Source organism: Lathamus discolor, chromosome 2 (assembly GCF_037157495.1).
Source record: "Lathamus discolor isolate bLatDis1 chromosome 2, bLatDis1.hap1, whole genome shotgun sequence".
In the NCBI taxonomy this organism is placed as follows: domain Eukaryota; kingdom Metazoa; phylum Chordata; class Aves; order Psittaciformes; family Psittacidae; genus Lathamus; species Lathamus discolor.
This window is the reverse complement of record NC_088885.1, coordinates 80982398-81010041: the sequence shown is the minus strand read 5'-3', so window position 1 is coordinate 81010041 and position 27644 is coordinate 80982398. Positions and strand designations below refer to the sequence as shown.

The following is a 27644-nucleotide window of genomic DNA, read 5'->3' as shown; positions in this document are numbered from 1 at the left end:
ATCCATTTACTGGGTTATCATTGTGTAAAACTTAAAAATAATCTTACCGCTATATGTGCATACATACATATTTCAAACACTAGTTCTTTATTGTTCTTCTCAAATTCAGGTGCTGAAATCTTCTGCTCATTACTGGAAATATCTTCCATTCCAAGTAAGAATGGAAGCCGTAATTCTGCTGAAGGTGCAATCAAGAATTTGTAAAACCAGTTGCCTGTAGACCATGCATGCTTAGAGAAGCCATTAAGTTCAAACCAGTTGTGGTTTAAGCCTAGCTGGTAACTCAGAACCACACAGCCACTTGCTCCCTCCCACTTTTCTCCCCCCCTGGTTGCTGGTGGCATGGGGAGGAGAATCGAAAGAATGTAAATCCCACAGGTTGAGATAAGAACAGTCCAGTAACTAAACTATAATACAAAACCACTACTACTACCACTAATAATAATAATTACAAGGGAAATAACAAGGGAAGAGAATATAAAACTAAAAAGGGGAAAAAGAAACCCAAAATAACCAGCAGTGATGCATAATGCAATTGCTCACCACCTGCCAACTGAAACCCAGCCCATCCCGAGCAGCAATCTGGGCCTTCTGGGTGACAGCTCCCAGTCACACATCGCTGGTCATGACGTGCTGTGGCACGGAATATCCTTTTGGCTACTATGGATCAGGTATCCTGTCTCTGCTTCCTCCTAGTTTCTCATGCCCCTCCTCACAGGCATAGCATGAGACTGAAAAAGTCCTTGATTGGGGTAAGCATTACTTAGCAACAACTAAAACATTGGTGTGTTATCAGCATTGTTCTCTGACTAAGATCGAAACACAGCACTGCACCAGCTACTAAAAAGGGGAAAAACTAGCTGTTACAGCTGAACCCAGGACAGAAGTATAATTAGATGTAATAAAACATTTTATTTCCTATGCTAAATGATGCATTTGTCTGAGTTATCTGCTTTTAGGGCTAAATAGGATAGTTAGATTTCCAAGGTCTTCCTCGGGGCTGAAGAACTGGAATTAGAATTAAGTTAGTTTCTTTTTCATACCTTCATTTCATTTAAAGATTACTCTTGATTCTGAGTCTTGTGTTTTTCTATTAACTTAAAAATGATGTCTCATGAGGTTTTACAAGAGCAGCAATGGTAAATATCCTTTTTCATCCTCTGTGCAGCATGATAATGTGAAATAAGGTGTAATGTATTACTTGCCCAACAGTAGCACACAGTAGCCTTTGCATATCATTCATGTTGTCCTCTGTTAATACAACCTCCAGGTTCCTTCTCTTATTTTTTAGGTGCCCTTTACACTGTACAACCCAGCAACAGCTGTGCTGTATGCATACAAAGTATATATACAATATTAGATATATTTAATAAAATAAAAAATATTGAATATAAAACTCTGTTAATACCAGAAAGTTTTAGAAATAAATTTCTTAATATAAGGAAAATAAATAGGACTCTCTTCTGAATGACCCCTAGTTTGAACACCCTGGGTTTGATACTGTGATATTCTGCTTGGAGGAAGCAAATCCAGTCAAAATTATCTATGGTCACATAAAAGCATCATCTGATAGATTCGTAGTAATAGCTATTAGAAAAAATAATAAATAATGCTAATAACAGCAAAACAACATTTGAAGTTTTGTTGTAAAATCTTCCTGTCATTAACCAAAAAATATAAAGCATGTGGTAATGTTCCAGAGCGGCAGGCACTGTTCTGCTAGGTTGTCTTTCTTTGTTGCTGTGTTTAAATAATTTATTAAGTCACTTCCCTTAATGGGAACAGAAGCTTTCTGTAGCTTTGTTGAATATCTTCAGAACATGGCTGTGGCATTAGAGGTCAAACGAAAATAAACCCTGACTGATCAGCTGTCAGATCTTATCCTTTGGGTAATCCTGCAGATACCAGTTGGATCCCAGAAAAACCCTATCCATGCAGATACACAATAATCTCAATACTTAAAGTTTTGTTTTGCTTTTCTTTCAGGGTATACTAGGAATGAAGGAAAAAAACCCAACAAACAAACAAAACCGCTTAACAAACAAAATCCAACCCGTATCTGAAATGTGGAAAGCAACCAGCACTGGCCTTTGCTGCTATCTAATTTTTGCCATTAAATCTTAACATATCTCCTAAGCACCCAGTCAGATGCAGTCACCGAAAGGCCTGAGCTGCTGTCCCAGGTGGACAGTTTTACCATGACTTTTCTTTCATTATTGCACTCAAAATGCCATATTTCTTTATGATCTTGTAGAGATTTTTGAAGGTACTTAGCACCAAGGTAAAGCTGTTCTAATAGTCCAAGCTGAATGTTTTTGGAAATCCCACTGAAGTAACGTTTCTAGTCTTTTAGTGTTAGGATAGCTTTGTACATGTAAAAATATTTTACTTAAAAAGCAGAATTTTTGGATTATTTTTATAGAAGCCTAAATAAGTTGTTGTACTTCCATGTCCACTTTTCAAAGGAATTCAGTACTATAATTTCTAGGAATGATACCCTGTGAGCTGTATTCCAGGCTTCCCAAAATGAATATTGTCTATACTGCATATCAGATACAGGTGATACTTTAGGGAATGGCAGGTGGAATTGCTACATGGTGGGAGAAGGAACAAACACTTCTTGTCAGAATGTCCTGTGTGTATTATTATTCATGCCTTTCATGTAACACATGATCTCTCACATGAAAAAATAGCACAGTTTGAGTTTTCTGCATACTATGTGACTGTGTCCTCAGTCCTTCATACATGGCTGCATGCTTCTGTATTTTTAATCAGGAAGATGAAGGATTAGTGAATTTAGCAGTCAGTAGTTCACCTAATCTGGAATGAGTACTATGAGTGCAAACAAATTACACTTTGCTCCTTTGGAGAAAATTGACCATTATGCAGAATTAATTGACAGGGAAGCAGTGGATGCAGACAGCCAGACTCTAACGAGTCAGAGTCAATTGGGGGAAGCTGTTAAACTTTTCATAAGCCTGATAAATCTTACATAAGAATTTTAGTAAAACACGCTAGGTAATAAAGGAAAAAAATGTGAGGCAGTTCAGTTTTCAGCCCTTTCAAACTGCCAGTTGTGCCTGTCCACAGATTACTGTGCTTCCTTCCCCCCTCTCCTTTTAAAGGTTTTGTTCATTTGCTTATCAAATGGATCAGTCAGCTCCATTGTCTGCTCTGCATTTATCATTACCAGCTGAGTATCTTATCAAAAGCCCCTGTAATTTAGAAAATGCACTGTTTTTATTCAGTTTTAACATAATTTTTCCTGCCTCATTGAGCAGGCAGAACTGCAAGACAACCAGGCAGACGGAAAGCTTTGTCCTGTAGTTTAATTAAATCTCAGTGGTTCAGACTATGAGCAGCAGTAGAAGGCATGCTGGACTTAACCCCCTCACTCCAGGCTTAGCAGTCAATATTGCTGTGGTGGGAAAGCAGCAGAACACATTCTCTACCAGCATCACAAATTATAGGCCCTGAATACTACTTCACCCTGATTTTGAAGATGTAAATTTGCCCTCTCTACTGCTGTCCATGGTCTGTTCTTTCTACCTTCATTCATCCTGCCCATAGCGTGAAGGACCCAGCACCCACATTCAGAGAGGCACCTAGGCATTGAAGGATGCATCTCACATTCGGTGAAAAGGAGAGCATCCTGCTTTGCTGGTTTTAGATGGGGAAAGAGGGTGCTGGGATGGACATCTGAGTGTGTATCAGTATCTCTATCAATGGGCAGAGTGAGTACAAAAAGGGAGCAAGTGAGACTGAGTGGACCCCTCCCAACCCTTAAGAAAGTTTAGAGAGGGAAAACAGATGTGATGACTCCATCAAACATTCAGTCTCAACAGAAGTTGAAATTCATTTTGCACTTGGGTTTACCTGGCATAAACACCATGGGATAAGACAGAAATGCTTCTTGGGCCTCTCTTCCCATGCCTGGCCCGAAGTGCTTTGTCATCTGATAAAGTACTAGGGCAATAAGGAGCAAAGCTGCTATAAAGGAGTGCTGGCCTAGTGGTAAAAATTCAACAGGAATAATCTTTGATTTCTTTGCTTTTACATCATGTAAATATTAGCTCTGCTCTATATCTTTTGGATACTAAAATCTGATAGATTTTCCAGATTTTTCCCCAGAAAAAAGCTAAAGTAAAATGCTGATGCTGAGATAAAGAAAAAGCAAATAACAGCAATCATGGTGACTCCAGAGAAAACTGCAGCAAGTAGTGGAGGATTTTTGCTTACTTAGATCATCAGCTAGGACTCACTTTGATTATCAGATGGATCTGCAAGAGCGAACAGTCAAGTCAGGAACTGGAGGATAATTTGTTGCTTTGAACCTGTTTTGATGAACTGCTTATAAAGTAAGAGATTATTCAGGAGAACTCTGACACTGTAGGAGCTGCTGCATTTTCCTTTTTCATTTCTCTTCCTCAATCATCTATGTATAAAGGAACCCAGAATCTGCAGAGATCAATATAAGTAAGTATGGAGTCACCTTTTCAAAGGTTTTACGAATTTCATGAGGCAAAAGTTGTTGGAGAAGCACTTTTTTTCTCTCCCTTACATGCTGATAATCTGACCTGAGCCCCATCATTTGCCTCTAAAATTAGTTCTCTTACCTGAGCTGGAATTTCTGTGCTGTGTTTCCTCCACACTATTTTCAGATTTACTGCCTAGGTTAATGTGTTGTTATAAATCTGTAGACATATTATTTTCATGAATGCTGACAGCACTCTTTTTAATCATTGTATTTTTGTTTGCACATACTGAAAATCAGCATTGCATTTAGATTATCTTTGCTCCTTTTTCACATCCAGACATCTTAGATGATCCTGTGTCATAATTTGCCACGCTCTGTTTCAGCTTAGAAAAGATGGAAGTTTCAGAATCACAGAAGCTTTGAAGTCAAAAGTGAACTGTGAAGGTGATCAAACCCCTGCTCAAGCAGGGCCACCTAAAGCCAGTTCCCCAGGACTGTGTCAATATTATCTACAGAGGGAGACGCCTAGGCAACCTGTGCCAGTGTTCAGTCACCCAAAGTGTTTCCAGCTGTTCAAAGGGAATCTCCTGTGTTTCAGTATGTGTCTATTGCCTCTGGTCCTGTCAGTGATACACATCCCGAGTTAATTAAAAATGCTGGGAAGCTTGATTTTACACTAGGAAGATGGTTTCAGGCTTGACTTTGTGTACCACGGTGCAGAATAACCAACTAACATGTTTTACTGTAGCACGTAAGTTTTTCTTAGATGTTGTTTTTTAAGTCCTGACCATCTGCAATTCTCTGAGTATGAAGCCCTGAGAGGTTCACAGATTGAGGTGATATAGCTGCAACCATTAAACCCCTGCTTTAATCTTACAATTGCTTTCTAGAATGCTTGAGAAATCCATTCGTGGAGAAATGAGGAGTAAGAGCCCTTGATCAGAAATCAGGAAGGCTATTATTTGAGCTAGAGTAAAATTATACTGTGTACCTGTGGGATGTGAACTAGCTTTGTAAAATCACATCACCAGGTGTTTCAAGTGCAGTGAAGTAAACCAGAACTATAATGGTCATATTGTTCCTTTCCCCTCAGTCTGGCTTCTTACCATTCTCAATTAATCTAAAAGCTTTCCCTGCCAAGTTATTCTTTTCTGCCTTGAAGTTGAATGCACATTCCTTGATTTTCAGCATCCACTTCCCTTACAAACAGGTCATTCACTGAAAGGCATAGTCCACAAACTTCCTGGACCTATACCTCTGTTTTAGTTCTAAACTCCTGATTGACATTTTACAGCATATGCCAACTGAAGATCACTTGCTGTTTTTCACAGGTTTCAGTAAGTTGATGAATTACTGACTGTAACTAAAGGTTACTGGTGTCTCTTGATTTTAAACATTGTTTTCAGTTGTTTCTTACTTGCTAGACATAGTAAATACTATTTCATTTTTGCAAGTGCTTCCAGGAGTTGATCTAGGAAAATTTATGCATGTCAAATGGCTTTCCTCTAGTGCAGGCTTTCTGACTTTGCTAGAAAGTACTCACCTTTGCTCCATGTTTCTGCCAGTCTTATGAAAACCCACACAGATGCAAAAGTCAGTCTACATGTGCTCCACAATGACAAAGAAGGGTTTTTCAGCTCAAGTCTTTCGCTGGTTCCAGGAAACATGCTGCAGCATCACAGAGGGCTAATGAGTGACAAGTACTTTTACCTTGCCCACCAAAGAATGGTGTGTGATCCCTTCAGCCTTAATTCTATAGATTTAAGATTAAGGTGTTGTGGTTTAAACACAGTCAGCCACACAGTTTCTACTCCCCCCCGCCACCTTTCTTCCCTTCCCCTCCCTCTCCACCCCCAGCTCTCAGGGGGATGGGGAGGAGAATCGAAAGAATGTACCTCCCATGGGTTGAGATAAGAACAGTCCAGTAACTAAGGTATAACACAAATCACTACTGCTACCACCAATGATAATGATGATAAAGGAAATAACAAGGGAAGAGAATACGATACCACCCGCCGAAACCAGCCCGACCGAGAAGAGAGTGCCCTTCCGGCTCCCTCCCAGTTACATCCCAGGCATGATGTGCTGTGGTATGGAATACCTCTTTGGCTAGTTTGGGTCAGGTGTCCTGTCTCTGCTTCCTCCCAGCTTTCCCTCCTCCCTGGCAAAGAGTGAGTCTCACAAAGTCCTTGGTCAGTCTAAATATCTGAGCAGTAACCAAAACCATCGGTGTTATCAGCGCTGTTCTCAGGCTGGAAGTCAAAACCACAGCGCTGCACCAGCCACTAAGAAGGAGAAAAAATGACTGCTACTGCTAAACACAGGACATAAGGTTAAAACAAAACAGCACTTTTTGTTGTTGTGGTGGTGGTGTTTTATTTCTGTTATTTTGTAGTGGCTACTTGTAGTAGCTCCAAGCTGATCACTGTAACCAAAGTACCACAGTTCTTGAATTAATACAAACAAGTCACTTGTCAGCTGAGCTCTGCTAATGGTCTGCTTGTGTGCACATAATCCATTGCATATGTGAAATGAAAAATATTAATTTAAACTACCACGAAGGGGATTACCACAATAACTTGTTACACACATCTTGCTTCATGGTAAAGGTAAGGTAGAAAAATATGATCAGTTGCTGTGACACTGCTGAAGAGCAGGAATTCATTAAGCTGCAAGAAAGCAGTCCTTTCTGAAAGACAGTTTATACACAGAAGAGAAAGATTTTTCTGCCTGGTGTTTGAAGAGAAGTCACCTTTCTCTTCAGTTCCTTAAAACCACCCAGTTGCTGAGGAGCAAGCCAGCTTATTCAAACCTAGAGCAGTACATGGGATCATCTGGGGAAGAACTTACAGACAGAAGACAATAGAGTGGAGGGATGTGATTGCCTAAGGTCATGAAGATGAAGTCTAGCAGCCAGAGAAGAAAACAAACAGAAGAAGAGTCAGAAAGTCAGGGAGAAGTAAGAGAAGGAAGTAAGAGTTTGTTACCCTACATAATTTCCAGCATTGCTGGGAGGTAGGCAGATCGGGATGTCATTGTGTATATGGTAACTGAGTGGTCACTGAGCTAAATGAGACTGGGAATTAGGCTGGTGAGGAAAGACGAGATGTGTCAGCCAAATGTACCCTTTGGAATTCAGAGAAAATGTTGGGGTAGAAACTCACTTTTTATGGTTCTAGAAAGAAGATCAAAGTAACTGGAACAAAGAGAAAAGAATACATCAAACCACTGAGATCAAAAAAGATGTCTGTCATCAGCAGAAGAAAGGAAAGCAATAGAGCTGAACACTATGAAGCTAATGGGATGTGGTTCTGGAAGAAAAAGGCAGAAATCAGCTGTGTGCAAAAGAAAGGTGGACTGTGAAATAGGAGACTGGTGTCAAACTACCAGAACTTAGGAAATGTAAGAAAACAGTGAGCTAGGGGGAGGACTGAAAGAGATAGGAAGGGATATGCAACAGGAACCGAGAAGTACTGGGGCAAGGATTTGAATGGGTTAGCCTGGATACATTAGAACTTGGAACAGAGGTCTTGAAAGCAGTTGAGGAGGCTGGGACTTCAGTAAAAGGCAAGGGATGGAGTAGAGCTAAAATTGCAAAAGAAACGGATAGGAAGTAACAGAGCAAGAATTGTGCAAAACTCACCAAAACAGCTAAAAAGGAACCAGCATTTCTGAGGCCCACCATCTGTGCAAAACCAACTGGTAAAGCATCTTGTTCCCCTCCAGTGTGATAACATACACAGAAAAATAGCTGTCACTTAATCTGCTATTAAATAGTCTTGAGGTGTGGAAGTAGATGTTCCAGTCCTTCTATGTATGAGTGTAAGTTTACAAGTATAAGATATATTTTGATATCAAAAGATGGGACTTTTCTTTCTGAAGAAAAAACAGACTCATAAAGTGAATGCACAAAAAAATGTCAAGCACTTTCCTGTTACATTTCTAACATTAATTAATCTTGTCCGTGCTTTTACTTAAAGCGTTTAAGGATTCAGAAAGAAACCTATTATTTGTATTATCTTAATTTTTACATGATAAATATGCATTGGGAATACAGGACCTATCTATGAAAGTTTCTGGATCACTGTGAACTAGTTCAGAAAACAAATAAGGATTTTTCTGTAGAGCCACATGCAAGGAACACAGTCTTGTCCTCAAGATAGTGAGGGCAGGACTGACCTGTTACTAGTACACATGACTTTTTTATTTCTTCGATTTCATGGTTCCATGATGCTGGACTTGGACAGTAAAATGCACAGTCTCCACAGCTTTCCTACTTTGAGTGGTTCTTGTGGTTCATAAGGCAAAACTTCTGAGTCAAGCAGGGAAGATCTGAAGGGCAGTGTTGTGACACAGAGTATGAAGCACATTGTAATTGGAGTCATATCTGGGATTCACATCGGGGACAATAATCCTTTCATGCTTTATGCCAGAGAATCACCTACAAGGAAATTATACAGCTTCAAAGGTGTTAGTGCGAAGTTTTTGAACTTCACACACATTGTTAGATAAAGCTCACTATTCTAGAAGATATTGCAGGTAACTCAGTCTTGCCATACATTTGCACTTTCTCGTAATTCAAACAAACAGCTCTGTTTATAACATTAATGCTGTATGTACACATCTAAAAGTGATTTTTAGGAAGTCCTAAAATTCTTTTTACCACAAATACAAGGATCTTTGCTAAAACCAATTGCATTTTTACAAATTACATACATTGTAATACAGGTGTTTGGTTGTTTTTTTTTTTTTTTTGTTTTCTTCGCAAACACCTTGTAACCATCATAAACTAGGGAACTCTGACAAGAGCATAAGATCATTGCTCTTTTCAAAAGCGCTTTGGGATGTTTAATCACCACAAAGTACATAGGACTTCATCTTAACATTATGCTGAGCATTTCTTGCAGCATCATGGATAAAATGGGAATAGACAAAATAGCACTCCTGAGAGACATCAACTCCAGATTTAACACAGTTTGAAAATTAGGTGAACTGGGGTAATGTTCCAAACCGGCTTAAAAGCCAGTCACCCTTGCAGGTGCTGAATACCTGCGGCCCCTTTTCTCCTTGAGCTTAGTTTCCTGTTTCTTACTGAATATGTTCTCTGTATCCTTTCACTTCAAGTTCTCTAACAAATATCTCTAACATATATTCCATAAAACAAACCTTTTAAAATTCCTGACATGTCCGAAAGCTTGATTTCAGTAACAGGACAAAGAGAAAAATAATATAATCCTCGCCATTTTCAGCGGCTTCCAGAAAAATATTTTTCTAAAAAACCAGCTGAATCTAGTCTTCATTCTTAGCTGTTATCTCCCCCTTCCTGATGTGACTAGCATAACGGAGCTAAAGTTTTTGTCTGATAACATGGATTTGGTTGCTGTGACTAGTGATGCTTCCATTCATGTGAACTGTTCTAAGATGCTTTGTTCTCAAAAGTTTTGCCTTCTGTTCCATACAGTGCAGGTTTCTATTATTGGGCAGATTGTTGATTTTATTGTTATTGTAATGGACATCGTAATGTCCAAGCTGCTCTAGGAAAACATTCAGAGAAAACAAATGAATCTGTAGAGAAACTGTGCCATCCAGCAAATTGCATGGGCTGTTGCCTCCGAAGAACATTACTTGATTTTCTATGTTTGTTTGGAGGGCATATTTACTCAGATGCTCAGACTTCTTTGAAGCATGACGAAATTGATAGAGCATTCTTTGCATCTATGAGACAATCTAGAGTTTAAACAAACAGCTAAAAGCATTACTTATTAAGATACATTAAGGAGTTGTAATCACAAGCAACTCTTTCAAACTAATTTATGCTTTACTAACTTCTAGTCATGTACTCTTTTTTTTTGTTTGTTTGTTTCTTTTTTTTTTTTTTCCCCCAGTTGAAGTATATAAAACTTATGGAATATTGAACAATAATACATTAGTAGCTAACAACTGCATATAATTTGTTTTTCTGCCTGGACTAGTCAGCATTTGGACACAGGTAGGCTCTTCCAGAGAATGAATGTATCACCAGATTGCTGATATATTAGTAAGAACCTTATAATTGAATTCAGAGAGCTGGAAATCAAGCTGAATACAGAGAATTAAATATATCCTCAGGTAAACAAGAGCTGAGGAAGAGATTTCAGGACTGAAACATGAAAATTTATATGAGTAAGTAATCTTAGAAAGCAGGAAGAGAGCTATATGGGGAGGTTTCCAACTTAATCTTCTCAATAGGTCAATTGGCTTACTGGAGCACATCCCTCTCCTTAAAGCAACTTATCTTCCTCCAGTGTCCACCGAATTCAATGTGTGGCTTACTTGTGGGTAGAAACAGGGCCCACTGAGAAATTCATAATACTGGGACATATCTCATGTGTTTCCCTGGGCAGAAACCAGCTGAATTGGTTTATTAGAAGTGAGTCTGGGAGCACTGTTGATGTAAGGGGTCAGTAAGTAGATGAGTGAGACAAAACAGTAAGGGTATTTTATAATAGATGGACATTTAGACACCAAAGTACTGGTTTCATGGTTAAAAAAGATAGACATGAACACTTTAAAATGGCTTAGGATTCAATACTATAGTAAGTGCAGTCTGTGAAGAAACCATCATGAGACAATTTTTCTTGTGTAGTTGCAAATACAGGATCAGTAACCAGAGCCCTTTAGTTTCCTAGGAGAATTTGTGAAATAAAATAAAATACTCACTGAGGAGTGGTTATGCATTCAAATGATTCTGCTGCCACATGAAAAACTGCTCAACAATGTGATTAAAGGCTTGCTATCTGCTTGCAAGTAAGTATGGTTTTCAACAGAATATTGACTTCAGTAGGGCTATTTTCATAGGCTACCACCAAGGAAAAGGTTTTCACTTCAATCTTTGTTAGTGAAGGTTTTGATCATTTGTCAGGGAAATAATGTGTCACAAATTCATGAACAAATACGTTTTGGTATTAGAAAAGAATGAAGAATGTATTAAAAAAAAAAGTAGTGAATGAAACATTAGTAACAGTTTTAAGCAAGAACTAATAGTGAATTGACAAAGCAGGAGATACACAGTCACTGCCATATAATTTTAAAGTATTATTACAACATATTCTCTAGCATGTTTATTTTGGGAATATAAGTACTGAGTCAAAATACACATAATTAATAAACATGGAATAAAAAGTCCAATTGAATTTCTAGTAAAAAATGCATGAATGTGTATGCACCTGGTAGATAGTAGCATTTTCTTGTTCTGTCATGGTCCCATTTGATAAACATTAATATTTAAAGATTGATGACTTCCATTATGTCTACAATATTTCTCATGAAAGTCTGTAATAAAAATACTTTCTGAAGTCAGGCAGGTCCAGCATGAACTGGTACTGGAAGTGTGTGTACTGATTGCCTGTATTGACTGTGTCCACACAGGAGCTTCCTTATTGGTACATGAGAAAGGTTCACTTTATAGCTTCTAATGTGACTGGAAATACATTTTTTATAACAGTTCCCCTCTCCCTTTTATTTCAGGAAAACAAGCTATACTAGTAACTAAGGGATTTACTTATGCTAAAGTCTGCTGAACACAATGATGTTGGTCAGCAATCACATCCTCACAGCTGTAGCCAAGAGAGATATAGCATTTATTTATGAAAAAATTGGTTCTTTGCCATATGTAGACAGGAAGTGGTTCTTCTGAAAGGGGCAGTGCTCACTTTCACCCACCAAGATATAACACAGAAGTAACATGTGCAACCTCCTTCTTCAGTATTGTACTTCAAAGCCACTTTTGTGGAAGCCCCAGACACCAGGCAAAACAATGTCTTTACTTAGTCTAAGCAATCCATCTCTGAAGCCCTGTCAGTGTGTAGTAACTTACATGATCTGTATGATAAGAAGCTTCATGTATTTTTCCAGATAACCCAAGAATCTCTTTTCAATATTTTTCAGACCATCAGTTAGCTGTTACAGTGACAGACTAGGAACATCTTATACCTTCTTACTCAGCTCTTAACCACCAAGTCTCACTGTCAGCATCACTTTGGGTTCTCTGAGAGTCACTGAAGGAAGAAAAGCTTTCTTACCTAACTGAGCTGCTGCCAGCATCAAGGTCTTGTGCTGTCACTGCACCTATAATGGTCCCCACAGGTGTATCCTCATAAACCTCCATTGTGTACATAGGCTTGCTGAAAACTGGAGGTTCATCCATGTCCAACACATTTATCTTCACAGTGGCAGTATCTTTGAATGGACCCACTGAGTGAAATCGATGGTCAAGATGGAGATTGGAGGCCTCGACTTTAAAGGTATAAGCCTTTTTTGTTTCAAAGTCTAATGGCTGTAGAAAGAACAAAAGCAAAACATCATATTTGACTAAAAATTAAACATTGAAAAATTACTTTGGTAGGATTAATCTGACACAACTTCAGATGCTTTCAGTGTAAACTTCAACCCCTCACCTAATCATCTAAACTTGTTCTGAGGTTCATCTCATGCTAAGGTGATTTCTGAAATAGGCTAGATGAATCATACTCAGGAAATGCCTGTTTCTCCACATCAAAAAGAAATCAGGATGACTGACATAGATGTAAACAGTTACACTGTAGATGTCTGAAGTTAAATAAGTGAGATTTATCTTTTGTGAATGAGCTATTGTGCGGGTTAGCCAGATATTTGCACTCACAACTCCCAAGCACAGGCAATTGACGGTCTCTAGCTGATCCGGTTCCTCAAAATAGAAGACTTCCATTTCTTTTAGCAGGGAAAGCTTTCAGAAGGTCATGACAGTGATGAAAATTAGCCTGAATGAAAACTCTGGTACATACCAGTGGGTCAAGCCAAACCTCAGGTATGGCTTGAAATGTGTATTCAAACTTGATCTGAAATAAGTATTTCCTGTAAAATGTCTATCTTATCAGTGAACTGCTATTCACACCATATAGTTGAGCTGCGTGTACTTTGAAAATGCAGACTTTTACCCTGCCTTATGATCCTAGGTGTAATCCATAAGGTCTTCAAGGTAGCACAGCACCTTTTGTGTACCCGTCTTGGTTTTTTATCTATACGCATCCTGCAATTGGATTGTTTTTCTGCAGGTTCCTGTCAATGTCCATCAATTTAGTGCCTTTGGTTTCAGAAAGGCAATCATATCAAAAAACCTTAATGCAGTCTTATTTAGTTGAAAAGACACTGAAGCTTTAATTTTAGTTAAAGGCCTTAGCTGCATTGGCTTTCATGTTTTTATTACTAAGTCTTTTCCTGGATAACAGTGGCACCTAGTGGTTTCTTTCTATAATAACTCAAATTGGAAATACTCTAATGGGAAAGGGTACGCTCTCCCCGGAAAAAAGAGCAAGTATATGAGCAAGGATATTTCAGCATCTAACTTTTTTTATTTTTTCCCCAGCCATCATTACCACAGTATTTCCAGTCACTTGTCACAGGCAGGATAGATTTAAATTGTGCTATTTTCTGTCCTTATCATAACAGGACATAATTGGCCAGATGACTACCTGGTATAAACTGAAGTAACTCCATTAAAATCAATTGAGTTTCTGTGATTTACATTAGCTGAACAGATAGCATAATGATTTTAAATCCTTATGAAAGACTTTATAATTTTAATAGACTAGATGGTCAAGTTTTTTTGATCTAGGAGTTTAAAATTAGCCACCTAAATCTGTATGACATTGAAATAAAAAAGCTTGAAAGTCAAATGATTCTGACCAACCCACTACCACATACAAACACCCTCCTACAGACAAAATTCCCAGTAAAAGCCAGTATGACTTGCACCTTCATGGCTGGACTGACAGAAAGAGTTAAAAACTAATGGTGAGAAGAAACAGACAAAATTAAGTGTGGAAGAACTTATGGCCCAGTGGTCAAACTCTAAGCTGTTTTTATCACTACAGACAGACATAATGCTTTGTTATCCAAATTGTTGACACGCTGTCTTCAGTTTCTATACTCCTCATGCTTACTGTTATACTTTGCCGAAAACATCTTTCCCAAACAAACACAACCCAACATACAAGCCACCCCACAAACTCTTCTCCAGCTAATTATATAAATTGTTAATATATTTTCAAGACTTATAGTAATGGGAAAAAAAATAGAGTTTGAAGAACCAGTCTGAAGTGGAAAAAAATATGAGGGGCTAAGCTAAACATAAATGGTTAATACAGAGAAAGCAAGAAATCTAAGCTCTCAATTAGGTAGTTATTCTAACTGATGACTTGTATGTATCTTTCATACCCCCAACATTGCATTTAAACTGTTCACATTGGCTCCTGTGATACAGAAGTGTATTAGCAGATAGATGTACTAAAGGGAAGAACCACAATCCACGCATTCCTTGCAGGCCTTCTTTCACTGAGTTCTTTCCAAGACAGGAGTACCAGATCACAGTCCTTGACCAGTGCCCAATCACAACTTTCAGGATACAAGGGGAACAGAGTGCTTGTTTGGAGATGGACAGCAAGGCATAAAACTTCAATCAATTCTGTGCATTGGTGTGTTCAGGCTAGCACATTTTACTGCACAGCTACTCAAAAGATGGATTAAGTAGCTTCATCACTTCTCATCCCCCTGCCCAGCATTATGGGCAACACTATGGTATATTTTTGAACAGACAGTTCGATCTCAAGGAAGCAAACAATTTTTCCACTCTAACATCAGAGAAACCAGTTCTTTCTCTCTGCCTTTTTATGGATCTGATGAGAAATACAGTTAGAGGTTAAACAATGTGTGGCCAGTACAAAGCACAGATGGCACTCGACATTAGAAGAGACAAGCAGAAAGTGCTGAGCCATCATCAGAGAAAGAAATCAGTGACAGACTCCCACAGAACAGTTGGAATTAATGATCTTAAAGGTCTTTTCCAACCTAGCTACTTCTGTGATTCTATGATTCTACAGTTCTACGAAAACAGCAGCATTTAACCTTACAGCATATGAGAGGTTAAACTACAACTGAAAGGTCTGTGGAAAGATGGGGAAATGTTGCAAGTAGTAAGCCTAGGATTTAATTTCAAAAAGAAAAATATTTTGTACAACATATATCATGCAGCAAAAGCGTATAGTTTTAATGTATTGTGTTTATGGGCAGCCCATGCTACAATATTCTAACGAGTTCTGGCCTTCACAGTTTTAAACAGTTGCGCCATACAGATAGCTATCAATAGTGCTAAATTTTGGCATTTTTCTGATGTGCCTGAAAACAGAAGAACTGAAAGTATGCCTATCTCTCAGGCAAAACCTTTATGATTTTTAGTTTTCAAGATGTTAAAATAGCATTTCTTTGTATGTCTTTTTTTAGCAGACACCACTAAACTCTGTGAAGGAAATGAGTGATCCATACAATTCTTTTAGCTATCTTTTTTTTTTTTTTTTTAAGACATATTTTGCTGTTACATACTGAATGTCTGACAGTGCTCAATCATAATTTCATTTAAAATCTGGAGTGCTGGTAAGATAGCAGAATGTTTGGACTTTACATTAAAAAAAAATAATTATTGAAACATCTTTAATCAAATTTTAATAGAATGGCTTTTTAAAATAAATAACCAATGGAAATATATATTTATTCCTTCTATAAAAAGAATAATATTCAGAAAACTAAGCTTGAATAAAGTTGGTTTTTTAGTTTACAAAAGCTACAAGTTTTTCCACTTTGCTAATATTAAGGCAATCTTTATTAACTGTGAACTATTCAACAGCTAGAGGAGTATTTCTAATTGATATTCTAAGTACTAGTGAAAGAACAGATATATTTGGCTCCCTTACTGGCTCTTATCTGGCTTTCCCTGCATTACGCTTACAAGCTGCTCTATATACTTGCGTAGTAAAGCACTATCAGCATATGAGCAGCAAAGGCATTCTATGAATCCCAAAATCAAATAACACATATTAACAAATCACTTTATCTTGCAACTCTGGAAGTATCATGAATGGACTTATTTATGACTAGGAAAGCACACAAACAGCTCTCTGTTAGACATAAATGTATTTTGAAATATTACTGTTTCCCATATTTAAGATAGAAGGTAAGAAATGTTACTATATAGATGTATCTATCCAAATGAAATACTGGATGGATGGATAGATAGATAGATAGATAGATAGATAGATAGATAGATAGATAGCAGGGCAGAAGAGAGACAATTAAAGAACTGGAAAAAAAAAATAGGCTGAAAGATACAATGAATTCAGCCCGCCTGTCAGTTTGTTCTGCTTCACGAAGAGTCAGGACAAGAAACTCTAGAAATTTCTGCTATTTATCCACACCAAAGAGATAGAACAGTATTGTTTGTGACACAGGCTTTCAGGATCCACACCTACAATGATGGAAAAGCCATATTTGGGAATGAGACTGTAAGCCCCACGGCATAGTTATGGATAGTAGCACTAGGTTGAGATGAAGCACACATTAACTTAGTCTTGTATTCACACTAGTGCTGCGCTGTTGTAGATCAACTCTGCATCATATATGCCTGTCTCAAAACCTGGCAAGAGTTTCCCCTTGAAGATGGGTTGAGTGACTGTATATTTTGTGAAATATTGTCATTGTGCATGATGTTTCAGTAACTACACTTCTGCACTGGATTTTAACTAGCACAAGGAAATAATTGGCATTGTAGAGCAGGTTGATATATCAAAACAACCTCCAAATCAACCAGGAGCATTCATTAGTTAAAGGTGAGAACAGACAGTAAAACATGAAATCTATAGGCCAAATCCACACCAAGTGCTGTAATTTTATCAAATCTGAAGTGAGTGTTTCAAAATTTGATGGGAAGTAGGCAAAATACACTTATGTTCTGTATCTGGAAGAGCGGAGAAGCTGACCAATGTTAGGATTCATCTGTTTGCTACTCTCAAGCATCTTACCTGTTTCTGCAGGTACCTTTCACTGTTCCAGGAACAAACAAACCCAACAGCTGTATCTGAAAGCTAGAGACTAAAGATAACCTCTTCTTCACCCTTCCTGTCATTCTCCTCTGTGGCTACCATGGCAGTCTTTAGGATTGTGCCTGCACCCAGGTCACTACTTTCTGCCTGCACTGAAAGAAGCTTGCTCTTCTTCCTCAAAATATAAGACCACAATTCCCACTTACACAAACTCATGAGTTAGTTATGATTATACACAGACAGTGCCTGTGCACACACCTGGAGAGGGTATTCCCTACCTCAGGAGAAAGAAGCGTTGGGGTGAGCAGCCTGTTCAGTCTTGCTAGTAAAGCAAGTAGTAGGCATAACGCAATTCTGGATAAGGCAGTCAGGAGTTTGCTTTATGCTCACTGTTGTGGTGTACAGATACTGTCAGGCTGCTTTTTATTATAGCAATGTCCCGGCACTACATACACGGGCATGAGCAAGACAGCTCAACTTAGTCTGTAGTCAAACTTCTGCATGTTGACTCCAATGAAAAGCTTTTTAAAAGTGGCCCGTGAAGTTATAAGGAAACATACATTCCAAATACCTCCCTGCAGCTACTGGGTCTGTACATCATTCCCCCAGTTTCTGTTATTATATCATCACTAAAGTTATTCTTTCTCATCATGCAGTGTCCTCCATGACATCCTGTGATTTGGTGGATACAGCTTTGTCACCTGTGTGACAGGTGCACCAAAAACCAAGATGCAATTGTTCCCTGCATTTCCACTGACCCACATGGAGCAGCTCACCCAGTATAGTGCAGCATTATAGTATCACATCAGGTGCACCATAGATACAGGGCCTTTTTCCTGGGTTTTAATGGCACTTTGCACAAATTTGTAAAGTAATGTCTGATCCAGACTTAATGTTTCAACTCTGCTAAATATCTGGATTAGTTCATGCTAAGCCAAATAAAAGGCTTCCGCAAACAATGCTTATCCTATAAACTCATCCTTAGTTTAATAAATTTAGTGCCAGCTATTCAGTGAAGCTCAGATCCTTTTGTTTTCTTTTTCTGTTGGATGTGGTCATTAAAGATTCAGTTTCAATGAAGTTTCAATAAAATCACGAGCTTGCCTGGGACTGACACACTTTCCTCCTGTACCTGGGAGCAGTACTTTGTGCCCTGTGTGAGGCATCTAAGCTCTGGTACAAAGGAGATAGTACTTTCTGTTACCCTGCTTCTAGTAGTTTACACTCAAGTTTCCTGAAGCATTCAGGTAGGATGACAGATACTATATAATTATAAACACCAATAAACACTGTATTTAATGGCACTGGACAGGGGAAGATAACTGTCATTCTTTTCCTAACACAGTAGTATTTCTTACTCTTATGAAAAACTGAATGGAGCACTATCCTAAAGTCAGACATTTCCCCCTCTTTTTACTATTTTTCTCCTTTTTGGGAGAGAGGAAGCTATTACAGTACTAACCACACAGTTGTGCTAAACGGCATTTGGATCCTTTCTTTAGTAGAATGTAAGAAAAGCTATTTAATTGTTAATATATGCAAATACCACAACAGCAGTAGTAATTAAGTTTATATTGGATGGTAGCATGAACATAAACTAGTACCTAAACCAGATCATTTAAGATGTGCGCCTTGTCCAGCTGTAGATGTTTATGCCCATTTCGTGTCTGAGAAGCAGATAATGGCCTTTTGCTTCCATCAATGCACTTAGTATGCTGAAGAAAACAATTTGGCTTGTGCAATTTTTTATCATCAAATGTATTTTTTACCAAAAAAAGATATTATGCAAGAAGGTTTCATTTTTCTCGATTTGGATATAGAAAAATCTTCATGGTTTTCTGCATAACAACTGAACAAAAAAAAGCATCTATGCAGTGACCGACAGTTTCTAGCTGCAAGAAATTTTCCAGGAAAAATAAAGGCATGGTTTTGACATGTCTCAGCACTTAATTACTGCAGCACTTATGGCATCATAATACCCTATGATACAGAAGAAGAGCAAAGTGGTTTTTAAAGCATAGAGCACTTTTTATAAGTGGCTTTGACTATTAAGTATTTATAATTCATGATTGAAAGTGTTGGTCCTATTTATTTACCAGCTTTTATTTAAAGAATGACTTTAATGCATACCTAACTTAAATATTTGCATAATTCCATAATGTCAAATCAATGTTTTGAACACCATGCAATGTAAAATTGCTACTCTGCAGGCAAACGAATGGTGCTGTTGCAGGCTTGTACAGTATGGGTAGCATGCATTAATAGGTGTCTACAGAATTGTGAATGTGCAGCATTTCTGGAATCTGAAAACTGCAACCCATGAAAATACATTTATATTATCATAAGCATAAAGGATACGAAAACTGAGTTGACAGTATCACTAAGAATCCAGATTGCTCTTATTTAACCTAGGATCCAGCAAGGAACTTAACTGGAAGGATTTTGGGTCATTCCAAAATGCTTAAAACACTTGGCTTATTTAAAGCTTATGAATGGTACCTTTTCCCTGAGAAAAGTTTTGTGAAGGGCAAGATGTATGGTCTGTATAAAGGCATTCTTTTCTGGAGGACCTACATGGTGGGTTTAATCTTCTTTCCACAATCCTGCATAGAACAATGCTAGTATTCCCTGACCTTCACAGCCTGTCACTGGCCCCAGGCTCCCTATGATGAAGAAGATTAAGAAGGAATTAGGATTATATTTTTTCCCCTTCTGTTCAGTGACAGAGATGTATCATTTACATTAGGCAGCATCAAGAGATGTTCTGCTGCTGTTAAAATGTCCTAAACTTTCAGATATGCCCTATCTTGTTAGTGAAAAGACTGAATGCAGCAAAATACAGTGACCAACTCTAAAGTATCTGGATATAGAATTAGTTGTGTGTTTTGATTTTTATTTAATTAGTGGTTCAATTAGCTGTTATATAATTCCCCATATAGCAGTCTCAGAAGCGGCCAGGCATTTTGTTTGTGCTGATCCCAAGATAACCGTACCAAGTAGATTCATATGTGAATCCTCTTTACCAGTAACAAATTTTACATGCATGCTGTTTGAATCTGCATTTCCAATTTGAAAGTTTTGTTTATGCAGTCTGATATATATACACTTAATCGCAAGTATGGAAAAGTTCCATTGCTGTGTATAAAAACGAGCAGCACATCCGAGGCTTAGGACTAACTGAGGGAGAGCTGAATACTACCAAAACCTATTCTCAATGCTCAAACATTATTTTTTCAATGTTTCTGACTCATTGTCATTTCTGACTGGCATTGCATGCAGAGGGGCACGCAGCTGCTCAGCCTGACAGTTCCAGGTGGAGCTCTTTTTGAGTCATCTGCATAGAAGGAAAAAAAGTGATCAGAATAATTTTAAAAAGTTAAGCCAAATTTACAAATTCACATAAGGAGGAAACAGTGCATTTAAACTTTTATTCAGAAAAGAGGGGGCATGTGTGTGAAAAGCCAAAGAGTTTGTATCTCACCAAATTACTTCCTGTGGGTATTTTAGATTCCATCATATGTCATTAAAACTAGCGGAAGAGTAAGTGACTTGACGTCATCTGGTCTTTTAATACACCCATGGATAATTTACTGTTTCCCAGGTCAAGAAGCTGAAACCAGGAATTTCATTGTTAGAATGAATATAATGTAAATATAAACCCATGGCTAGAGCCAGAGGAAATTTAAGTACCTAAATCCTAAATTTTATTGTAAATAAAGCTTTTCTATTCCTAAATCTTGTCTTAATACACATATCCAGAGCGCTTTCCTTCCTTGACCCTTGCAGTGTTCAGCTCCTAGATGAGCTTATTTTACAAAAATTACACCTCCAAGAATGAGCTGTCTATGAACCATGAGCTGGCCTTTCAAAACTGGCTGGTGGTTCAAATCTCTTTCTAGTTAAAAAGTTGGTAATTGGTGTACATGTACATGCCTGGCCTCAGAAAAGAGCCATTAGTTAAAATGTGACAACCCCTATTTTGTATCTATCTCTCCTACTGAGTGCTTTAATCTCTAAATTCCAAATACCACTTATCCTTTCCATCTTCAAGGTTCATAAATTCAGTAACCTTGAACTTATTCTCATAAAATAAAGGAACATCAACAGCTGAGTTGCAGTGTGCTCCCTTGCATGAGTATCTGATAATAAACTCTTTGAAACACTATCAGGAGACTGGAAGTAAGACATGTTGATTTCCAATCATTTGGAACTCCTCTACCCTAAGTAAAAACTCTTTTCTTCACAGTACTATACAACAGCTTCATTATTAAATTAAAACATAAAATTTTTCAAAATAAAATTCTTATAAGTGAAAATGTAACACATAATCTCAAACATAAAATATAGTTCTTTCATTCCATTCTCTGATCTGGTTTTAGGTGGAAAACTCCCTATAAACCAGAAATTATACTTTCTTAACAGAGATAAGAATTACTTCTCTGCTGATATAACTGACATTATTTATGAAAAGTCTTACCTGATAGCATGTGAAATGAATCACTAAACTACAATTGCTTTTAAGACTAAGATCACAGCCTTAGATTCTAATAAAGATGCAAACAACTGTGTCTTAATTATGGAGTTTAATTGAACAACATTTAATTTTCTTACTGATTTTCTCCCTTGGGTACAAACACCCCTTCATTGCCACATACCTTTTTCAGTTTGATAACTCCTTCCTGGGTGTTCTCATCTGTTGTGATGTCAAACAAGTTCCCTCCATCTCCTGGAACTATGTTATACTCAATTTCTGCATTTTTCCCAAAATCCGGGTCCACAGCTCTGATCCTTCCAATAGCAGAACCAACATGAGAGGACTCAGGTACTTTTAAATGGAAGATACCTGTGACAAAGTAGTAGACAGTCATTTTGGGGATTTCTTAATAATTAACATAGTATGTCTGATTAAAACCATGGAGCCTAGGCAAAAGTAACAGATGTAAATAATCCAATTAAAATTATGAGATTAAACTGACAAATGACTAGGAATAGATATGCATGTTTTACCCACTGATTTTCCCTAGTTTCTAAATTTGGTCCAGTGCAACTTTAAGGGCCTTATCATCTCTATCTCTTGAAATAGATATCTGTATTTCTATCTTTAATTTTACCCATATGGTTAATTCTTCTGAATTGAATTCTACTTGTAGACAGTACATGTTTATAAGCATTTTCCTCCTATGTTTAACAATTTTTAGTATCTGATTCTTTTATTTTGTTTGAGGATAATATATCTATACATTTCACAGTAATTGCAAGGAAAAATACAGTGAAGAAAGAGCTTCCACCCGTTTCTGTAATACTCATAATTACATGTACAACTCCTTGTGGGGGGAGAAGACAAAGAGTACTGTTTATACATTAGACACCAGAGGGTGCTCCTACTAAAATTTCAGTGCTAACCATAAATTTTTAGCTCTGCGGAGTTTCATTTTCAGCTTATTTACCTTTAGTAGTAATAAAAGTTCAAAAAAAAAAACCCCTCAACCAAACACAAAAATTACACACTTTTAAAATAAGCCTTACTACTCATATGTGAGGACAAACTGATTTCATTCAGGGAACCAGCTATGTCAAAAAAAAAAAAAAAAAAAAATCAAGGTATAATAATTGAACTAGCTAAAAGAAAAGGTAGAAAGTACTTTGAGTAAGCCTGCACTTTTAACAACATCAGTAGCAACAGGCCTTGGTTTATACTGTGCCCTGACTTAATACACTGCTACTGAAGTGCCAGCCTTTCCTGTTCAGCTGCACCTCTTGCTGGAATTGTTACTTTGTCAGTGAACACCACGAGAAGTATTTGCAGTGAGCAGGTAGTGTTCACCTTACTCCACGCAGCAGCCTTTGTTGTCAAAATCTCTAGATTTTGGAACTGATTTCAGTGGACCCAGGATGTTTGATTTGCTTCATCCTGCCCCTCAGCTAGCATTTGCTTGCTCTAGCATTTCATTTTCCTGGGATATCCTCCAGCAGCTCTCATACAACAGCCCCTTTGGTGCAGGAAAACATTGGCAATGGCCTTTTCTGTTCTACATGCGAACACACAGGAGAACATATATACTTCTTTTTCACTAGTCCAGCAGGACAGGCACCTATGACTAGCGAAAGGTGTATCAGGGTGATTTCTCTGTGATTTCTGCCTGGTAGTGGTTCAGTCCCTCTTCACAAAATGAGGCTCTGAGAAGTTGTGTATCATGTAACAGCAGGATAGATGACTTTCACATCCAGCCCTTTGAATTAAACAGCAGACGCTGTTGCCTGTCGTTATCTCCTCACAATGCATGCTGTGTCAGCTTTTCCAGCTTTGCAATATATTCACGTGAGGAAAAAAAATGACATTAGCACTGCTGGATTAGGAGCAAACCTACTCTTTAGTGAGCTAGCAGTTTGGACTGTATAACTGTCTGATCGCCTCTGAAAAAAATCTGTTTTGTCTGCTTCCTCCGTCAGTATGCAAAGTATACCTGAAGGCAAGCCTTGTCTCTACAACACAGTTTAAGCCCTGATACCCAGGTCTTTTACAGACTCTTACATTGGATGACAGAAATCATTGCTGCAGTGTTTGCTCTTTACAGCCACAGTTTTAGTGAACATAAAATATAAAAGCATATGATAATGAATTTTTACTTCTTTGCCTAGTTGATCTATTCTTAGTGAGCTGAAGAGCACTCAAATTCATTAAAAAAAAACATTTCTCTATAAAACACTGTACCTTGCTGTAAAGCGTATGGGACTTAGATGGAGTCAAAGAAACACTATATTACTCATTTCAGATTGTTTAGGATTTTATCAGTTATTTTCAACAACTTGGCATTTCATCATTTCCAGAAATTCGACAGCAATAAAGATGGGGTCATTCAGATTAATTTGAAACTCTGAAGTAATCTTCAACTCTGCCAGAATCAGATCTCTGAAGATGTAGCATGGAATTACACTGCCATCATCCTCCTGTAATATTATCTTCACAGCATATGGAAGCTGTTAATGGTGCTCGTGTGACAATATACTTTCAGAATAAAATAAATAAAAGCAAATAATGTATATTGTTGCCAGCTCAGGGAAAATCTTCAAGAGACTATAATGTATAGCATGAAAACCACCTTTTTCTTTACCCCAGGAAATAGTCCTTGTACAGAGGACATTTGAAATGATCAATACATGCTGCACATGAAGTGCAACAAAAAGACAGTTTTGTAGATTTTTATATTTCTGTTTCTAGAAAACATTATTTCTTGCTGTGGACTTGCTGTGACAGTTTAGCATTATTCAGTTTTTACTGTCCATTTTGCCTGTATACACTAGTACCTCCATTTGCTGTAGAAGTATAGCGAAACAGGCCTGAGTAATAGCCTTTTGCTCCCAAAGGTCCTACAAACCTTGCTCTCTGCAGCTTCTAGGAATGATGGAACAAGTAGCTCAGACAAACTTACACAGCACCTGGTTATGCTGCTCAAATAGTTCTGTCAAATTCTGTAGATTGTCACATGTGACTTCTCTGCCTACAAAAAAAAAATTCTTCCACTTACATTAACCTCTTTTAAATGTGTGTTCTAAGTTTGCTGCTGGCTTTTGTAAAAGATGAGTTTCATTGGATGTACCAAAGGAGCAAGCCCTTACTTCCCTCAGGCTGCATCACAAAACTGGATGCTGCAACTAGTTACATTTTTGCTGATTTCACTCATGTATATTGCATGAAAGTCAAAATATTTTCACATATAGGAAAGCTAGTAGCAATGCATATTGTCTGGACAAGATTTTTCACTCTGTTGTAAATGGAATTTTAAGGAAAAAAAAAAAAAAGAAGTTGTTTTTAAGGCAAAAAGTCATGTGCCAGTTGATATGCTTAACTTACAGAACGCTTCACACTGAAATTACTCTTAAAATCAAACCCAGAATTCAAAATTAGAGAAAGTTAAGCTACAGTGGTTATGTAGCTTAGCATAAGCATTCAGGTATTCCCTTATAACGCCTGTATAGTCTCTAAGTGACTCAAAATGTGAAAGTTCCTCGGAATTTCAGGTTCAGCAGCTTCAATGAGGATGATAAAAATAAATGAGTGGTGATGCTTTTGAAGCTTTTAGGCTGAAATGACTGATAGGGCTTATTAGTCAGCCCCAAAAGCTGAGTAATAAGCATTCAGGAAACTGAACTGGAGGTGAGCCAACATGCTGCCTCCAAGTTTCTGAAACAAAGATGGTTCCAAAGCACATAGCAGGAAAAAAAATCAGAGCTCAGTAAGTGACATGTAATCAGTCATATTGACTGAAATCCAGCACACATTTACAATTATTTTGACATGATTAGATTAGTTTTAGTTTCTGAGGCTCAAAAGCTGTTCTGCGGTTTTACTTGAAGGTTTTTTTTCATTTTTTTTTTTATTTCATGAACCTTCAGTTCATGAATACATCATTTTTCACCAAGAAGGTTTTCAATTCTGATAAGAAGAAATGAAAATCATCATTACATCTCATCAGCAAAACAAGTATTAAGAAATAACATAGGTAAGCATATAAGGATGCAAGCTAAATGCATAACGGCCTTCAACAAAATAGCTGTGAGCTTTTTTCTAATCTGTCACTATACAAGCACTATGTGTATGCAAGATTATCCTCTCCTGCTTTTTGTCTATATTTTTTTTTCAGTTGTCCTTGGCAGCTGCCAAAGTATTGTATTGCAGTTAATAGTGACAGCATGAATTGTATAAGCAACCACAGTGAAATAATTTATTTCTTTTTGATCTAAATCTTTAATGTTTTCTCAGAAAGAAAAAAAAAATAAGATGTATCTATATGATTATATTCTTGCTATTTTAAATTACCAAGGCATTTCAGTTTTTATGCTGGCCAGGTTATAAGGGCACTGATTTCTGTCCATTTAGGAAGACTCTGAAGACAACAGTTCATGTGTTCTTGCCGGTGTTTTAAAAGCAAGTTTATAGGCAAAAGAAAGGATAGCATAAATACAAGCAGATACTTAGTATACTAAATCTGTTCGATCAGCTACAGCTAATCAGACTAATAATTAGTGGCATCTGATGTACATGCTCCTAGAACTGGTAAGATGAAATTTAGTGCAGCAGCAAGGTATATTTGTGCCTCTCCCAGCTGTAACTGTGCCCTGCAGGGGGCTGAGACCTTGTGCAGAAAAGAGAAAGGCCAGGGTTTGTCACCATGTACTCTGATTCAGGTCATGCATGACCTGGCATAGGCTGGTAAAACATCTCCCATCCTCAGACTCACTGCTCTGAGTTAGGGTTTATGGCCTCATTAGATAGAGCATAGCTATTCTTAAAAAAATCCTGTTTCTTTGCCATGGATCCTGAAGTCCACACCTAGAAAGAGCTACATCTCCCCAGACTGCAAAGATCCCAGATGTCCAAGGGTCCCTAGTTCTTTAAGGGAAAATAAGCAGAAGCAAAACCACTTTTGAGTTTGATCTTGCCTAAGTTTAGGGTAATCCACATAATGGTGCTTCCCCAGAGCTGGCAGCTGCAGAGACAGAACTCTGTCAGCTCCTCAGGTCAGCTAGAAGACAGTTTTCAAGGCCATCCTCTTTTTTCCTTCCCTAAAGGGTTAAAAAAAAGTTAATCATACCTTGTATAATTTTTGTATACTGAAAAATCAGTTTAACCAATTGCTGTTTTTTTTTCCACTGATAAGCCATTGTCAGAAAGCTTTCTCAAAATAAACCTCCTCATTGCATGTCAGAGACTAATTTCACAGAGTATAATTTGCCTTGTTGGAGCAAGGGTTCAGGAGATGGGAAATGCCATCTTATTTTCTCAGCTGAAGGTAGTTGGACCCACAGCTTTGGTCTCCAAAGAGTGCTGTGTGTAGCAAAGACAATACAGAGTATTCTCTTTAACAACATAGTGTAGAAGTTATCCTAGAGACAATCGTTCAGAGCCACAGACCCACAGATGTGTGTGTCCTAATACCTAGGCAAGGATAATACTTAAATTTCTTCAAAGAATCTTAAATTTTCTTTTGTATGGCGGCACAGTTTTACCAGGACAGGAAGAAAATGTTCATTTCCAGAACTTCATCAAGTTTATAATGAAGGGTTAGAGTTACTTTTTTTTCCTAGTAGCTGGCACAGTGCTGTGTTTTGGCTTTAGTCTGAGAATCATGTTGATAACACAACAATGTTTTAGTTGCTGCTAAGGAATGCTTACCTTGATCAAGGACTTTTCAGTCGCAAGCTCTGCCAGTGAGGAGAGGCACAAGAAGCCAGGAGGAAGCAGAGACAGGACACCTGCCCAAAACTAGCCATAGGGATAT

The 27644-nt window shown here is 37.8% G+C and overlaps 1 protein-coding gene across 1 annotated transcript in view; it reads right to left on the bottom strand.

Annotated features, from left to right (window-relative positions):
- Nucleotides 1-27644, bottom strand: part of CDH12 (cadherin 12) — a 225002-nt gene that overhangs the window by 36862 nt on the left and 160496 nt on the right. The window contains exons 6-7 of the mRNA XM_065669300.1: nucleotides 22020-22207; nucleotides 12538-12791 (exon numbers count right to left, since the gene is read on the bottom strand). Coding sequence (XP_065525372.1) covers nucleotides 12538-12791; nucleotides 22020-22207 — 442 coding nt within the window. The remainder of the gene's footprint in view (nucleotides 1-12537; nucleotides 12792-22019; nucleotides 22208-27644) is intronic.